Source organism: Diabrotica virgifera, chromosome 2 (assembly GCF_917563875.1).
Source record: "Diabrotica virgifera virgifera chromosome 2, PGI_DIABVI_V3a".
Taxonomy (NCBI): Eukaryota; Metazoa; Arthropoda; class Insecta; order Coleoptera; family Chrysomelidae; genus Diabrotica; species Diabrotica virgifera.
Genome location: NC_065444.1, coordinates 87,182,678 through 87,202,193, shown reverse-complemented (window position 1 = coordinate 87,202,193; position 19,516 = coordinate 87,182,678). Strand labels below are relative to the sequence as shown.

General features: G+C 35.6%; 1 protein-coding gene across 7 annotated transcripts in view; it reads left to right on the top strand.

Moving 5' to 3' along the window:
- The window catches only part of LOC114327295 (protein peste-like), a 547,602-nt gene that overhangs the window by 515,876 nt on the left and 12,210 nt on the right, over positions 1-19,516 (top strand). For all 7 annotated transcript variants that reach the window (XM_028275872.2, XM_050643842.1, XM_028275870.2 and 4 more), the window contains 2 exons: positions 1,307-1,516; positions 15,536-15,839. In XM_028275872.2, coding sequence (XP_028131673.2) covers positions 1,307-1,516; positions 15,536-15,839 — 514 coding nt within the window. The remainder of the gene's footprint in view (positions 1-1,306; positions 1,517-15,535; positions 15,840-19,516) is intronic.

Below are 19,516 nucleotides of genomic sequence, written 5' to 3'. Positions count from 1 at the left end.
AATCCCTCAATATTCGCCACTAGCCTAACCAGCAGGCTTAAGTCCGTTCCATTTCTAACAACTCGCTCAATATGCCCAGATCTCCTGAGATTCTGCTGTAAATTCAAATCAGGGTAACGCACCTTCTCATTCTCGACTATCCTTATCCGCTCTACACTTTTCTCCAACTCTCTCAGTTTTTTCGTGTTATTAAAAAAAACTGCTTCTCTCTATTGTCCCTTTTGGTCACATACAGTCCCCTTTCATTGATGCACTGTCCGATCTTCTCCTTTAGTTCATCTTGTGTTCTAGTCACCACTACGTCTGACAGATCGTCGGCGTAGCTGTCATCGGACACCCTTAGTCTCCATATGAGTACTCCAACGGCATTACATATCTTTGCACCCTCCTATATAAATATTATGTCGATTTACTTGTAAATTCAATCATCACAAGAAATGGACCAAACAACCAATGTTTAAATATGAGTATATTTCAAGTCAGACAAGTCAGTTCCCCGTTGGCTCTCCTAGAATCTTCTACACTCTGGAAGCTCATTGCGATTGAGCTTTGCCCGCTTCCGCTAGACACTGGGGCTAGTTGTAGTTTTTTACGCAACCTGTGGTTTTATTTTAACGCAAGGAAGCTTCTGTGCGAAAGAACTCACATTCAGAGTTCTATCAGGAGTCTCTTGCATAAAAATTATTTATCTTTATCATGTCATTCAGAATACATTGTCATAGTGACCTAGATTTTCGTTCCAGCCCGTTTTTTCATCCTATCTCGATCGCAACGAGACTATAATCCTTGCATGCACCCTAAACAATAGTACTTGCCAAGGTGCCGTACAAATGCATCATCGTTTTCACACATATCTCCACAAATACTCTTCCCACCTCCGGTGACCCAGCCAGACTCGAAGTCTTTTCTACCGGATTGCAGCAGCTAAGAGATCCATTGCACATGGTTCATGTATCTCTCCAATCTGCGGTAGTTTCTGCTATCTCTACGCATTATGTAGTAGGAAGAGATACTTTATATCTACCCATAAGCGTTCCTGGTTTATTGAAGAAAGCTCAATTAGTGTTACTCCAATTATTTTGTATGCTGTTGTATTCTTGACCAATGTCTTATATACTATATTTTCTCATTATTAATTTTCAGGCCCAATACATTTAGTTCTTACATTAATTCTTCAACCACTAAATACTGGTTTATTCATACTAGAAGCGAGAATATAAAGTAGACTGCACAGGTAGTTTACATCTTTTTAAGAAATCTGTTAAGAATGTAGTTTAAATAGTAAAATAATAAATACTTTTTTCAGTCAGCTGCACACTCAGTCCGAAACTGGCACATGCTGATTAAAAAGGGCTTCGCTTTTTCACTGAGGGCCTTAGTATCAGAGATCTGGACCACCCATTCGGTGACTGAAGTCCTTTTTGATGGATACGAAGATCCACTTTTAGCGATGGCTACTAAGATGTCATTTTTACCAAAGAGTGCCGTTATGGATAAATTCGGATGGTTTTACGGTGTAAGTACTTGTTGATGAATGTGTTATTTAACTGGTATGATCAATTTGCTTTATATAACACAATACCAAAAAACTACTCTAACTGTTTTTGACAGAACGGCATATCTTCTTTCTCTCCAGAAAAAATTGGTTTTTTTAAGTTAATTTGCCATCTACTGTGATGGCCATGAACTAAAACAATGTAAAAGATAAAGGCAGTTTTTGTTTACATTCGATACAGAGTTGGACTACCATCTCCATATAGCTATTTCAGCATCCTCATGCCTCCTCAGTGAAGCTATGCAGTCACAACTCTGAAAGGAATATAAACAATCTGCCTATTTAAGGGAAACCATCGCGATACAATGATTCCACCTTTTGAGACGCAATCTAGCGACATTTCTCGTATTACGAGGAATGTAAAACAATGTACGTAACTTACTTTACCGTGTCCGGAGATTTTATTCATACATTTTTGGGCCAGTATAGGGCTACGTTCATTATTATTCTCTTTATAGGGCTTTTCATTCACAGTCATTTGTTTCGAGCTTCTGTCAGATGTCGTATAATCCGTGTATATTCATATTATACACAGATTATACAACATATGACAGAAGCTCGAAACAAATGACAATCGATGAAAAGCCCTATTGGTGAGCTGCAAATAAATCTTCGAGAGTGCAGCGATGAGGACAGTTTTTGCATGTAAGATGTTCAGTATTTTGTATTTCTCTACAGTCTACAGTCACAGGTTACATCATATTAGACTCTTTTCTCGGTTCAGCCTACAATGTCACTAGGAAGCTTTTCTTGTATTTCACTCGCTTTCGTGGTGTTCTACCTCTATCATAGAGCATGCCGCTCGTCTGCGATTTGTTTAATTTTCTCTATGTGCTCTGCTACATTTCTACATCTTGAGGAATGTGAAATATCCGCCGTTTTAAATAGATTTGAGAGTGGAGTCAGTTTCATGGATCCTGTTTGCGTGTCTCATTTAGCGCCGTATCCACATGTTTGATGCGGACACTGTATCTGGTTCAAACGGGACACTCATATTCAGCAATTAAAAAAACGGTGTCTATGCCGTTTGTTTTTATAATCTGTCCTATTCTGAGGCAATAATATTCGTTTCGTAGCAATATTTATTTCCATGTAAGGATCGCTGGTCCATAGCAAAACCCCTTTTTCGGAGGACCATGCTCTCCCTTCCTCGTTCTTCCTGGTCCTGCCTTCCATTGGGGTTGGTTACCCAATCTCCAACAAGGTTGCTCAGGTTTCCGGGGTCCACTCGTGTGGTCAAGACCACTCTTTGTGGAGGTGAGGATAGGAATTGAGTAGGAGAGGCTAGAGATTCTAACTTGAAACAGCATCTTATAATGCGCATCACTACTCCTTTGAACCTCTTTGAAGAATTTAGATATCTAGGAGCAAAAATCACAAATGACAACAAATTATAGCGAGAAGTTTAAATGCGAATAATGGCAGGAAACAAATCTTTCTTTGAAATGAAACACCTAATGACGTCAAAACTTCTTTCACGAGGTGCAAAAATCCAGATATATAAGACCATAATAAGACCAGCAGTCGCGTATGGACGCCAAACATGGAGGCTAACAAAAAGAGAAGTAAATAAATTGCTGGTGTGGGAATGTAAAATCCTTCGAATGATAATATATGGCCCTTTAAGAGACAGCGCGACAAACGAATGGAGACGTAGATACAATAACGAGCTAGAGTCTCTATTCGGAAAAGAAAATCTGGTCAGATATATAAAGGCTAATAGACTCAGATGGGCAGGGCATGTGATACGCAGTAACGACAATCGCCTTATACATAATGTGTTCTGGGAAAGGCCAGATAGAAAAAGGTCTGTAGGGCGGCCTAGAAAAAGGTGTAAAGATGCAGTCAAAGAAGATCTAGCGAAAATGAAAGTGCGACAATGGGAATTAATGGCACAGGACCGACAAACATGGAAGGCAATAGTAAACGCGGCAAAGACTCACGAAGAGTTGTAGCGCCATTCAGTGGCGTAACTAGTCTGACCTGCGCCCCAATGCAAGTATTCCTCGTGCGCCCCTATTCCCAGACTTATTCTCCACCCCCCCCCAAACCTCCAACGAAACACTAACAACGACATTTCTCCAGAGAAAGATTATACAAAGAAATATAACAGTAATTTTAAAGTTAATTATTAAAAAGTTATTATTCAAAAAATTAGTTGAAAGTAAAATTAAGGGGCTATCCTAGTGTAAAAGTACGAAATTCAAATACTTTTTTTAATTTCTAAAATAAAAAGAACTGTACCAATTGTTTTGAAAATCTGCATGAGCAATGCACCGTGAAAATAAAAACATAGCTCCACTGCTGCAGTGATTGGGACTAATAGAGACCCTGAAACATGAAATTTCAAAGTTATTATTGAAATATAAGTTATTTTCTATACCATCAACTAGGGGTATTTGATCGGATAAAAAATGTCAATTTGGCGGTTTCTGAAATTGCAAATGTTTTAGCTAATTTTAAAAAAAATTTCAACACTTCGTCATTTTCCCAAATTTTAATATTTTTCAAAAATCGTAGTTGATGGCATAGGAAATAACTTATGTTTTTTATTTTCGCGGTGCCAGTATCTGGCGCATAAATCGTTTAATTTTTAATATTTTTTAATGAAATTTGTTTTACTTCTTTTTATAGTACATGCTTATGCCAATTTTCAAAACAATTGGCACAGTACTTTTTATATTATAAATTTCCAAAAAAAGTACTTTATGAATTTCGTACTTTTACACGAGGATAGCCCCTTAAGTTACTGAACATTTCCAAATACCAATAATATAACTGAAGTAAGGATGACATTATATACTTACAATTAATTAATGTACTTTTTAGGACGATAAAATATACACTACTTACTTTACTCAACATTTTTTATTTATTCAGTGCCCTATACACTATAGTATACATGATATCGCAAGCAATAATATAATGTTTATGTTCCGTTTTTCAAACTTTGCTTAATTTTACTAGATGATGCATTCTACAGTCAAACCTACCTACAGCTCATAGGAACAACACTGTACGTTAATTTCTATTCCCTGACAAAGCCCCTGCGGCTCTTTGTTTCTAGGAACAGTCTTGCTAACTTTTCTACATCTAAAGACCGAGCTCTTTCATGTTCAATACTAATTACACTAAGATCACATAGTCTAGTATTGGACATAGAGTTCCTTAAGTAGTTCATTATTATTTTTAGTTTAGAAAAAGATCTTTCACTACTTGCAACAGTTACAGTCTTTTGAAAAAGATCTATTTGTTTGAATGTCTTTAGGGAATGGCTCTTGAGGTCTACATGGTTCGGAGTTCAAAATACGAGATTTCAGTTCATCTTTATTCATATCTTCTGAGAAAAAAGCTATGTATGTATTCTCTATATTGCAGATTATACCTATGTCATCAGTATTTTCTTGTACTGTACTACTTATGCCAGTTGCTGATATAGAACGAGCTATATATGTTATATTTAAATCAGCAGACTTACTAACGTTTTGGTGGACTTCTGAATTTTGGTTATCAGCAAGAAAATGCAATGCGACAATCTCTTCTATCGTGGATATTTTGTCCCCACGCTCACATTCACTCTCACCAACACCATCGTCACCTGATTGACTTTTAGAAGTATCAGCAAAATCCTGTTTTTTTTTTAAACATGTCAATCTTTGGTAGTTTTTTTACTTTTTCATCTTCTTGTTTTTTCCTTTTTCGAATCTCAGCACCACTAGGTCTTTTTCTTTTATTTCCGTTCATTTTGTTCACACTAAATCCAGTAAAACGCACAAATAAACGGTCCACTTATTTCAATTGTATAACAAATACACCGACAAAATTTGTTTTGTATTTTTATGTAACAAGTAAAGCTACGGAACCGTACGATATTAAAACAAGGACTGACACATGACAGGGACACGTTGTCCTAGTTACTAAAATAATACTAAAATATTTTACCTGAATATCTTTGTAGCTAACAACGATAAATAAACAAAAGCAGTTGTGATGAGAAAGCCATAAACACAGATGTGCATCGTCGCGCCGAGGAGATAAGATAACGATAATAGTAAACAAAAGAGTCACCAACATTTTGTTGTGACTGAACGGAAGTGAGTGAACGAAATAAAATACCACGAATATTTTTTTTACATTTTTTATTTTCGGGAAGCTACAGTTTTGCTTCAACATATTTTTTTGCTAAATTGTTTCCAGAATATCAGTTTTTTGCGCCCCCCTAAGGCGCAATTGGTTGCATTGGCGTTAGTTACGCCACTGGCGCCATTGATGATGATGATGTCTATGCCGTTGATTTTATGCTGTCAAGACATACACCCCGTTTAATTCCTATTAGCTACCTGAGTATGCTGTTTCAAGTTGTTACTTTCCCTCTATGTTTTATACAGTGTTGTCTGGATTGGTCCAGAGAGAGAGACTCTAAGGGTAAGGACATAACAAGTAAGTCGAGGTGGATGTGTAGGTCGCGGTAGATGCCACTAGTTAAGTCGCGGTCGATGTCGACAGCACATAGCAAGGAGGTTACCTGCGCTGTCAGTCGAGCTAGAACCACTATCAAGTGAAGTAGTTTAATGAAATTTGAATGACAAAAAGACTGTGCTTTTGCGATGTTGTGTCAGTCAAGTTATGATAGTGATGAAATGCCAGCTGTAAATAATCAGATCCTCCTTCATATTTCAAAAATTTACTGAATTTAATTACTTTAGAAATTCAAAAATAAACTAAATACAAAAAAGGGATTATTTATAAAAAGTATCAACTCAGATAGCGCAGGTAATAAAAACTTGGCTTCTAACAACGAATCAATCACAGGAAAGCATCACAGGGCCGCGCAGTAGACATCCATGTAAAACAAACTCAAAAGCATCGATGTAAACCTCCTGGATGGCATCGCGCTAAACCTCCACCGCGACTTACCTGCTCTGTTCGCTTCCATTCATTACAATGTGTTTGTTTTACATGGATGTCGATATCGACCGCGACCGACAGCTACAGCTCCACCGCGACTTACTTTTTCTGTGCTTACCCTTAGGGTAAGAACATAACAAGTAAGTCGAGGTGGATGTGTAGGTCGCGGTAGATGCCACTAGTTACGTCGCAGTCGATGTCGACAGCACATAGCAAGGAGGTCACCTGCGCTGTCAGTCGAGCTAGAACCACTATCAATTGGCTGTAAATAATAAGATACTCCTTCATGTTTCAAAAATTTACTGAATTTAATTACTTTAGAAATTCAAAAATAAACTGAATACAAAAAAGGGATTATATAAAAAGTATCAATTCAAATCGTCCTTGTAGGCCGCGCAGTAGACATCCATGTAAAACAAATTTTATTTTCAAAAGCATCGATGTAAACCTCCTGGATGGTATCGCGCTAAACCTCCATCGCGACTTACCTGCTCTGTTCACTTACATTCATTACAATGTGTTTGTTTTACATGGATGTCGACATCGACCGCGACCGACACATACAGCTCCACCGCGACTTACTTGTTCTGTGCTTACCCTTACTTGTTATGTCCTTACCCTTAGAGAGGCTCTAAGAGACTTATGACCAACCTAATGCCCGTATTTATAGTCGAGTCTCAAGACCTCATCGGTTCTCGAGACCGATCTTGAATACAATTTGTGTGTATAATAAACACAACTTTTATTCAAGGCCGGTCTCAAGACTCGACGAGGTCTTGAGACTCAACTATAAATGCGGGCATTAGGTTGGTCTGTGTGTATAATTTATAGACATTCCACACAATTTAGAGTTTTCGCTTAGCTTCCTTTGCTCGAAGGTAGAAGGTACATACTATATTTTCTTAGAAGGATTGGGTCTCAAGGAACTCTGCAAGTAGTAAGTAGTAATAGTTTTCGTAAATTTTTTTCATTGGACACATATTCTAAGATCGTCAGCATACAGGAAGTCAAGATGACAGTAATTTATAGTGTCGTATAATTTGAGTAATATGTTGTGCCTTACTACGTTATAGGCTGCTGTCAAATCTGCGAAGGCGGTTCCGGTTGTAGTAAGTCTTTCTTGAAAGCCCTCTTCAATGTGTTCTGCTAGTGCGAGGACTTGGCCAGTGCCAAATTTGCTAATGGGATTTTCTGAGGGCTTTCCTGGTTTTAACAAGGCTATTATTTTAAATTTTGTCCATGAATTTGGAACATCGCAAGCTTTATAGTATGTGTAAACGTATTAACTGTGACTGGGAAATTGGGAGGGGGTGAAAATATAAAGGGATGGTGTGGAGGTTTATATACTGAGGTTATAGTTTATTTTTTAACCTCAGCGGTTATAATCTCTATACCGTTTACGTTAGTTTTGTCCACATTTGAGAGTCTGGTTTGAGTTCCCACAAATACCGCGCTCCAACTACAAAAAACAATGTAATAATTACTATTGAATGCTGTTCTTAGCGTTGCTTTGAAATTGGCAAAATAATCCTTCCAAAGAAAATTTATATTGCTTCAACTCTATGGCTCTCAGAAGCAGAAAGCCATGTCAAGCCAATTATAAATATTTATAATTTATTTTTCTCTGCTTGTCTGACATGCTGGAGTGTTTTACACTAAGCATCAAAATTAACGCACCACCTTAAAAACGGGACATTTTTGATGTTTTGTATTTCCTAAACCTATTGTCCGATTTTAGTGACTTTTTTTTAATATTATGTTATAGCTTTGTTCTTCAAAAATATTTTTTTTTTTTTATTATTAACTCCATTGAGTACAACAATCTGCCCATTGGGCATTAAGCATTTGTTATGGTAAAAAATATAGACATGTAGAGAGTTACTCCAGTGAGTAACCTCTTTACAATTCTAAAACTAAAATTTTATCAGTCTGAATACACTTTTGATTACGTTCAGTTGGTTAAGTCGGACGGCAGTTGCCGTTTTAGTCTACGCACTTCAAAGACGTCCCGCACATTTAATTGTCTGGCAAACGCATTAGGATGCACTAACACTCGTTCAAAGTATTTAACACTAAAACGTTGTATGGCTTCTTTCACGGATTCTAGGGGGATGTCGTGTTGAATCACCTCGTTGGATACATAGTATGGCGCATTGACTATGGAACGCAGCACCTTGTTTTGAAATCTCTGTAAGATGTTTGTATTGGAGACGCTAGCAGTGCCCCATAGCTGAATCCCATAAGTCCATATGGGCTTGAGGATGGACTTGTAGAGTAAAATTTTGTTATCCAGAGATAGTTTGGAATTGCGTCCAATGAGCCAATACATATTTCTCAATTTAAGTCCAAGCTGTTTTCGTTTTGTAAAAATATGTTTTTTCCAAGTAAGGCGGCGGTCCAAGTGCATGCCAAGATATTTGGCGTCCTCGGATTGAGGAATTAGACAATTATCAATATATACAGGGGGGCATGTTTCTCTGCGTAGCGTGAATGTTACATGTAATGATTTAGTTCCATTAGATTTGATGCGCCATACTTTCATCCATTGCTGAATTCTATTTAGGTTTGATTGAAGATTCCTTGATGCTGTTGTTGGATCTGTGTGGGATGCCAGGATAGCAGTGTCGTCTGCATACGTTGCAACTGTAGTTGTACTAGATGTTGGAATGTCCGCTGTGTATAAAAGATACAGAATTGGGCCGAGAACGCTGCCTTGTGGGATGCCTGAGTGAATGGGATATATCTTGGTGTGCTCGGTACCGTGCTTCACAAGGAAGTGTCTATTTTCTATGTAGGATTTTAAGAGCTGGAAGTGAGGATAGGGTAGGAGCTTCTTTAATTTTATTTGTAGCCCTATGTGCCATACCTTGTCAAAAGCCTGAGATATGTCAAGGAAAGCAGCAGAACAGTATCTTTTGGAGTTAAAATCCTCGTTTATTTGGTTGACTAGCCTATGCACTTGTTCTATGGTTCCGTGTTTGTCTCGGAAACCGAATTGGTGTTCTGGAATTATTTTATTTTCGTCTATTATCGTTTTCAACCTTTTTACATACATTTTTTCAAAGACTTTGCTAATCATAGGCAAAAGGCTTATAGGCCGGTATGAAGATGCATTTTCCGGTCTTTTTCCTGGTTTAAGGATCATTAGGATTTGTGCCACTTTCCATGAACTAGGGAAGTACTTTAGACGCAGAATTGCATTAAATATAAAGGTGATTAGTTTTATGCACTTATCCGAGACTTCTTTTAGAATCTTGCCAGAGATTAGGTCAAATCCAGGGGCTTTTTTGATGTTGATTTCATCTATTATTGTTTGTTTTACTTGGTTGACTGTAAATTTCGTGTGGGGCAGATCCATTTGAAACGGTGCTGTTAGGAATCTGGTTAGTTCTGTTTCTTCCTCTGTAGATACTGTAGAAGGGTATGGCGTAAATACTTTTTGAAGGTGCTTGCCAAAAAGATCAGCTTTTTCTTTGTCGTTCCTAGCCCAGGTGTTTGCCTCATCTTTGATTGGTGGGTTATGCTGTTGGGGCCGTTTGAGCTTTTTCGTGGCTTTCCAGAGTGAATAATCTGTAGCTTCAGTTGGTGTTAAATTTTCTAAATATTCTTGTATTCCATGGTTTTCTTCTTCATGGATTAATTCCTTTAATTCCTTTGTTGCTTTGTTAAGTTTTTTCTTATTTTCTGCCGTTCTTGACTGTTGCCAATTTTTACGTAATTGTCGTTTTTCTAAAATTTTTTGCTTAATTGTGGGAGACACATTATTTCTGTTTTGAGATGGTTCGTAGCTGGGAGTCGCGTACCATGCAGCAATTTGTATGCTTTCTGTTAGTTTATCTACAGCTGATTCAAGTTCGAGTTCATTTTTCAAGGACAGATTTAGTGAGATCAGGCTGTCTAGTTTTTCTCTAAATTGGGACCAGTTAGTCTTGGTGTTATGCAAAGTTGGTTGATGTTCTTTGTTTAAGATTTTTTCGGAGATTGTTATTATAAAGGGTGAGTGGTCTGATGATAAATCAAAGCATGATTCAGCTTTACATTTTTTGGTATCGATGCCTTTTGTGATGCAGAAGTCAACGACATCAGGTATTTTGTTTAAATCAGACGGCCAATAAGTTGGTTCGCCAGTAGAAATTTGTTGCAGGTTATTTTCTACCATTGCTTTAGCTAATTCTCTGCCTCTTGGAGTTGTTAGTCTAGAACCCCACATCGGATGTTTTGAATTATAATCTCCACCTGCAATGAATTTGTTCCCTAGAGTGTTAAAATATTTTAGGAAATGTTCTTTTTTAACGACATGTTTAGGTGGGCAGTATAAGGCAGATATTGTTATTGGGCCGTGTGCTTCCTCAATTGTTAAGCTGGTTGCTTGCAGGTAGTCTTTGTTATATTTTTCCATTTCGGAGTGTTTAATAGAATCACGTATAATCATGGCGCTTCCACAGTGAGCTCTACCGTCTGGGTGATTTGTATAATACAACTTGTAGTTGGGAATCCGCATGTAGTGTTTTTCTGTAAAGTGTGTCTCAGAAATTAATAATATATCAATATTTTGATTAAGTATGAATGTTTTGAGTTCTTTAGTCCGTTGATAAAGGCCATTTGCGTTCCAGACTACTATTTTATATTTAAGTTGTGAAGCCATTAAGCAATCTTATTGATGACAGTAGTAAGTAAATTGAGCATTGTGCCCATTTGCTCCATGAGTTTTTGCATCATTTCTTCCAGCTTGGCTAAGTTGTTATTAGGTTGGTTAGGTCCTGGTATTGTTTGGTTGTTATAGCTACACTGTGGTTGATTTTTGTTGACTATTTGAGCATAGGTTAAATCAGGTTGTATTTGTTGAGTATTATTTGTTTGGATATGCGGTTGCATGATTCTTTTCTCTCTGAGTGTTGGATATAGCTTCTGCTGTAGTTGAATGTGAACTTGGCATCCTCTATAGTTAGCCGGGTGGTCACCGTTACAATTGACACATTTTACTTTGTCATCACGTGATTTCCGAGGACAATCTTTTGTTTCGTGATTGCCTGTACATTTTACGCATCTGTGTACTTTGCGGCAGTATGTTTTGGTGTGTCCGTAGTCTTGGCATCTTGTACACTGGGGGATTGTTCTTTTCGTACGAGGAGGTTCGCATTTGATGATATTGTTTCCTAATTTTTCTATTTTATAAACCTCTTTGTTGTTTTCCTTCGATACGATATCAATGAAAAACATTGGCAAGGGGGTTTTTGATACATAATGTTTTATATTGTGAATGTTCACTGCTTCGTGGCCTTGTGCTGCTAGATTTGTCTTTATGTCATTAGTATATGTACCATGATGCAGTCCTTTTATGACAAACCTGAATGTTTTCTCGCTTTTTGGCCTAAAAGTATGGTATTGAGTATTCCTTTTATCAAGTTCAGTGATCAATTTTTTAAAATGTTCGGCCTCAACGACTTGAACTTTTACTGTTTCATAACTAATGGTTTTCATAGTGTATTTATCTCCTGTGGTTTGTTTCAGTAGATCATGAATGTGTTGGACAACACCTACATTATATATGGTTATCGGTGGGGGCTTGGGTACATGTTTTGTATTGTTTTCTTGATCTTTTGCTTCGTCTTGGCTTTCTTCGTTTTCTTCTGTAAGCATACTATACGAGTTTTTTGTTTCTAGTGGCTTTTGCAGCCAATAATCACTTAATTTTGTTTGTTTCCTGGATATTTCCACTTCGGGACTTCTTATTCTTTTTTTATTTGTTACTTTCTCCCATTTATCTTCAGATTCAGAGTTAGGAGCTGCTTGTTCATTCATGTGTTGGACTACCTGTGGATTTTGTGGATTTTGATATACTAAGTGTTGGGGGAGAGGTAAAGGATTTGGTTGTGAAAGATATTGTGGGAAAATTGGTTGCATTTGAGTAGATGAGCCTGGCATTTGCTGATATATGGCCTGTTGATTTTGATCATGGTAACCCGTTTGGGGCTGTGACATTGACGTAGGAAAAAAATATTGTTGATAAGACATATTATTGTTATTCACCTGATATCCGGATTGATGAGTTGGCACACCATTTCATTTGATATCCCTTTTTAACTCCACTCCACTGGTATGAAATTGTTGGATATTTTCTTCAGTTATTATCACTAATTGCCTTATGATAACTAGCTCGATTCCAAAACACTTATTTACTTTTAAAATGTAAAAATGTAATTAAAAATAAAAACTGAATTTATTTATTTAAACAAGTTTACGGAGACGTTCAAATTACTGATATTAAAACATGTAGGTAATTAAAATCACATTTAAATAATCACATTTTGTACACAAATCGAAATTAACGTTTACAATATAAAATGTTTTAAAATATTCTGGACTGAATGCGACCGCCTTACTCGGAGGTTTGTGGTCGACTGAATGGTATCGCGCTAAACCTCCATCGCGACTTACCTGCTCTGTTCACTTACATTCATTACAATGTGTTTGTTTTACATGGATGTCGACATCGACCGCGACCGACACATACAGCTCCACCGCGACTTACTTGTTCTGTGCTTACCCTTACTTGTTATGTCCTTACCCTTAGAGAGGCTCTAAGAGACTTATGACCAACCTAATGCCCGTATTTATAGTCGAGTCTCAAGACCTCATCGGTTCTCGAGACCGATCTTGAATACAATTTGTGTGTATAATAAACTCAACTTTTATTCAAGGCCGGTCTCAAGACTCGACGAGGTCTTGAGACTCAACTATAAATGCGGGCATTAGGTTGGTCTGTGTGTATAATTTATAGACATTCCACACAATTTAGAGTTTTCGCTTAGCTTCCTTTGCTCGAAGGTAGAAGGTACATACTATATTTTCTTAGAAGGATTGGGTCTCAAGGAACTCTGCAAGTAGTAAGTAGTAATAGTTTTCGTAAATTTTTTTCATTGGACACATATTCTAAGATCGTCAGCATACAGGAAGTCAAGATGACAGTAATTTATAGTGTCGTATAATTTGAGTAATATGTTGTGCCTTACTACGTTATAGGCTGCTGTCAAATCTGCGAAGGCGGTTCCGGTTGTAGTAAGTCTTTCTTGAAAGCCCTCTTCAATGTGTTCTGCTAGTGCGAGGACTTGGCCAGTGCCAAATTTGCTAATGGGATTTTCTGAGGGCTTTCCTGGTTTTAACAAGGCTATTATTTTAAATTTTGTCCATGAATTTGGAACATCGCAAGCTTTATAGTATGTGTAAACGTATTAACTGTGACTGGGAAATTGGGAGGGGGTGAAAATATAAAGGGATGGTGTGGAGGTTTATATACTGAGGTTATAGTTTATTTTTTAACCTCAGCGGTTATAATCTCTATACCGTTTACGTTAGTTTTGTCCACATTTGAGAGTCTGGTTTGAGTTCCCACAAATACCGCGCTCCAACTACAAAAAACAATGTAATAATTACTATTGAATGCTGTTCTTAGCGTTGCTTTGAAATTGGCAAAATAATCCTTCCAAAGAAAATTTATATTGCTTCAACTCTATGGCTCTCAGAAGCAGAAAGCCATGTCAAGCCAATTATAAATATTTATAATTTATTTTTCTCTGCTTGTCTGACATGCTGGAGTGTTTTACACTAAGCATCAAAATTAACGCACCACCTTAAAAACGGGACATTTTTGATGTTTTGTATTTCCTAAACCTATTGTCCGATTTTAGTGACTTTTTTTTAATATTATGTTATAGCTTTGTTCTTCAAAAATATATATGCAATAATATTGTTGCTAAACAGATAAGTGTCATTGTATACCGGATGTAAAAATGATAGTGTGTTTTTTCCTCCAAGTTTGGACACCCTGTGGAATATTCTGGCGTATATAAAATATTGAGATTAAAGTTCAACTGTAGCCTTAGGCTTTCTTAACATTATGCTGTTTGATGTATTCGCTTATGTTAGATAATAAAAATTTAGGTAATTTAACATCTAGCAACGTTCTTCATCAATCCAGGGTATTTCTAAATAAGTGCGACAAACTTTAAGGAGTAATAATTCTAGATGAAAAATAATGACCGTTTGCTTTATATACATATGTCCGCAAATACTTCGTTTCCGAGATACGGGATGTTGGATATTTCCTTACAAACTGACGATTTATTTATTGCTCTAAAACCAGTTGAGATATTAGATAGTTATTCTACATTTTTTGGCATACAATTAAGAATTTTATATTCACCATTGGCGTGCATACGGGTAATATGACCCAATGGTGGATATAAAATTTTTAATTGCATGTCAAAAAATTCGCAATAACTACCTCTTAAAACCTACTAAATTTTATTTGCATATCTCAACCGGTTTTAGAGCAATAAATAAATCGTCAGTTTGTAAGAAAAAAAATTCAACATCCCGTATCTCGGAAACGAAGCATTTGCGGACATATGTTTATAAAGCAAATGGTCATTATTTTTTCATGAAGAATTACCCCTTAAAGTTTGTCGCACATATTTAGAAACACCCTGTACTGATGAATAACATGGCTAGTTGTTATGGTACCTAACTCCTTTATTATCCCACATAAGCCAATGAATCGAAAAGCAAGATGTCAAGAAAGCCTAAAGCTACAGTTTAGTTTTAGTTTCAATATTTTATATACGCTAGAATATTCCACAGGGTGTCCAAACTTGGAGGAAAAAACACACTATCATTTTTACATCCGGTATACAATGACACTTACCTGTTTAGCAATAATAATATTACACGGATATTCTTGAAAAATAAAGCTATAATATACTAAAAGAGTCACTCAAATCGGACAACAGGTTTAGGAAATACCAGACATCAAAAATGTCCCATTTTTAAGGTGGTGCGTTGATGCTTAGTGTATCTATGTTTATGAGTACGGAAAGTATTTATAAATTTTAATATTGTCTTATACAGTATCTTAAGTAAGATACAGTAAAAAGTAGTAAAAAAATATGATATTTAGTGAGTTCCTTATTTTAGTAGCTACTGTATAATTGGCCCTTATTTCTGTAATTTTTTTTTTCATTTTACAGGTTTTAAATCTATAATAATATAGTTGAATTTCTCACTAATTTTCAGAGGAACGGTTCATCGGACTTCGAGGGAGTCTTCAACATGGACACCGGGACCGGGGGAGGCCAATTAGGCGAACTCCGATCATGGAAATATGCCGAACACACTGGATATTATCCGGACCATTGTGGCGAATTTAAACAAGCTTCAGCGGGTGATTTTTTCCCGAGAAGTTTAACAAAGCAGTCTGTTGTAAAGATGTTCTCTTCCGACTTGTGCAGGTATATGGATTTGGAATACGAGAAAGAGGTGGTTATACACGGCATAATTGGATATAAATATGCCGCAGGACAAAAATTTTTAGATAACGGTGAGTAAAAACATTGATTAAATAAAATTACATTTTTCTCGTTACCCTATTAAGCCGGAATCCAATGGAGTGTGGCGTGGAACGCTTCACCAGTTGGCAAAGTGAAATAGAAAATATACAGGGTGTAATAAAAAGCCAGGTCATCAATTAAATCGCATATTCTGGGACCAAAAATAGTTCGATTGGACCTAAGTTACCTTAGTACAAATATGCACATAAAGGTACAGCGCTTTGAAGTTACAAAATGAAACTCGATTTTTTCCAATACCTATATCGAAAAATATTGGAGATTTTTTATTGAAAATGGACATGTGGCTTGATTATGGCAGGAATACAAAAAAATAACAGTGAAATTTGTGCATCCCATAAAAATTTCATTGGGGTTGTGTTTCTTTAAACCCTCAAACTGATGGTAAATATCACAATAATGATTTAATTGGAACGTCCACAAAAGTTTGGAGAGAGGGGTTACACACCTAAGAGAAAAAACCCACATAACATTTTTATGGGGTGCACAAATTTTACTGTTATTTTTTAAGATGTTCCTGTCATAAGAATACCAGATGTTTATTTTTAATAGAAAATCTCTAATAGATTTCGATTTATTTGAAAAAATCGATTTTGGTTTTGTAACTTCAAAGTTGTAACTTTTTTATGTACACATTTCCAAGTTCTGAAGCTATTTTCTTGTGGCATTTTTTCAAAGAAGGATACTGGATATGAGACTGAAGTGTATAGAAAACCAACACAAATCAAATCACAACATCAACATTAAAAAGGGAATCATTAAATTCTTATATGATAGAACCAAACTGACTTGTTCTAACGAAAATTCATTCTTACAAGAAAGACATCTGTTTAGTTAACATCTGTTTTATTAAAAAATGATTATCCTTTATCGTTTATAAATAAGGAATTGTCAAGATTGGATCGAATGGAACAGAACAACCTAGATCGGGATCCTATAGCATTCACAAGAAATGATAAAAGGAAAATATCAATACCATAATAGCACAATATATAAAAGGATTATTCGAGAAACTTAAAACAATAGGAAATCAATTCAACATTTCAACAACATTCAAAACAACAAACACGTTGAGATCTATTCTATCTAAAACTAAACCTAACAATGAACAAGAAAGAACAAAAAATTGTATTTATAAAATACTTTGTGAATGCGAACAATTTTATTTAGGTGAAACATCAAGACCATTAAACGTTAGAATAAGTGAACATCAGTCTTATATTGAAAATGGAGAATTTGATAGATCTCAAATATGTCAACACGCGTGGGATAATGAACATAGAGTTCAGTGGAGAGATTCAAGTATAGTCCTGAAAGAAACAGATAGTAAAAAGAGAAAAATCAAAGAAGCGGCTTTAATTATGCTAAATGAAACCAATTGTGTCGCAAATTCCTCGGTAGAACGCAGTAGGATGTGGTTACCCATACTAAAGGAGGAAGTCAATAGAAAGAAAATACCAGGATTAGTAAATCAATAACATATCGAGTTAGTAAATATTTTATATTTTATTATTGTTTATATATCTATGTACTATTAATATTATTTTTTAATTTAAAATAAATGTACATATTAAGGTCAGAATTTGGTATTAGTTTTGAGAGTAAACTAAAGTAAGACCTAATACTTACGATGTCGGGATAATCTCACGAGGTTTTTTCCTGGTTTTCCCTCGTGATTTACTATGGAATCTCTAGCGCGAGAATTTTACTGTCACCATTGCATGTGGTTGTCTTTTTAAAGAAAGATGACATGTTATGATTTATTTGTGACGGATATTTTTGAGTTGAGGTTGATTTCATGTAATAGAATGAACTATCTTTCAACAAAGTCGTCCCAGGAACGCAACTCATAAATATTGGCAATATCATTTTAAAGTCTTTTACTTTAAAATGTATAATATATGTCTGAATTGCCGATATAAATGAGTCAGATTAAATAAATTATTAGAAGAATTTTTTTAATAAGCAACAACATTTTTGTTTAATTCAATAATATTTTTTGTATTTTGACAACGACACCCGATTTAAGCGTCGAAACGTTAACAAAATCATTTTTTAGTAAAATTGTGGCTTATTTCTTATCAAAACTAGTTAATTACGTTTGCAACGTAAGTTAGGTTTATTCGATCTATTTGTGGTCCCACAATATGTAATCTAATTTATCACCTGCCACTTTGTTATACCCTGTATAATAGTGAAAAGAAAAGAGGGCACAATTGGCACCCCACGTTACTGTGAAATTAATTTTTTGATAAAGTAGAATATCATAGGTACACCACAGTGGCGGCTGGTCAGAGGAGGCAAGGGAGGCTTAGCCTCCTCATAAATTTTTTACACACGTTACACTGGTTTGTTTACTTTGCTATTTTGCTTCGCTTTGTTAAAGATATCGAAAAAAGTTATTTAAACAAGTTGTTTCAAATATTATTCTAACCAAACATACCAAATTTCATTTCAAATTTCGCACTTTTAGTTTTTTCATTATGTGTAGTCAGGACCCTAAAATTGGTTGTCCCGATGGCGGACGCTACCGGCCGGCCAGGCTCACTTGCTATACTAATACATACTTATAGTCCAGTATACTCGCTTATAGTCCAGTCGGGTTAGACGAATAACAGGCCTAACCTTGCATTAGGAGCTGCCCCAAATTTTATTTTTTTAATCTTTAGGGGGGTCAACAATAGTGTAAATTTAAAATCTCCACTGAATTCCGCTATTGCGTTAGCCGCCATCTTGATTTTAAACGAGAACCGTCTTTGCTCAATATCTCCGCCATTTTCAACTTTTCGACAAAAAGTATAACTAACAAACAAAATTGTTGAAAATCTAATTTTCTATCATTTCTATTTTTAATGATGAAAAATTAAAAGTGCGAATTTTGTCATGAAATTTGGTATGTGGGGTAAGAATAATATTTGGAACAACTTGTTCAAATAATTTTTTTCGATATCTTTAACGCGAAGCAAACTATCGGAAATTTACCTTGTTTGTGGATTCGCAGTAGGCCGCGTTTAAAATTTAAATTTTAGTTGAGTACCTATCTTAAAAAATGTGAAACTTCAACCTGTATGATAGTGGAAAACTTCAAACCTGTATTTATTTTGATAGTCGGAATGTAGGGCTGTCTTTATCTTAATAATAAATAAATATATTATTAAATTTATTAAAATTATATTTATTTGTGTTGTATTTAATTGTATTAAAACAATTCTATTTTTTTGTCACTTCATATTTTGCCAACTGGTTGCCTGCTCTTAATGTTTTGGCAACTAATGTGCACTACATTTTTGTTAAAACAAAGGTATGAGAAAAATAATAATAAAATTACAAATTACATGCATATCTACTTACAAAGATGGAATTGTTAACAAATAAACGACACAAACATTGGTAATACACTTTTACAATTAGACTAACTATTTTTTAAATGATATAATATTATGAAATTATAAATTATGATGATATTATGAATTGTAAATAAAAAATGGCCAAAATCAAATAGGGTCTTAAATTACATTTTTTGATCATTTTTTGCTAGTACAAATATGTCTAGATATTTTATAGTTATAGTCTCCCCTATTATAAAAACCACGAGCCGCCACTGGTACACCATCAATGTTGGCGGTGAAAGTTTTAGCAAGTTTGTTAA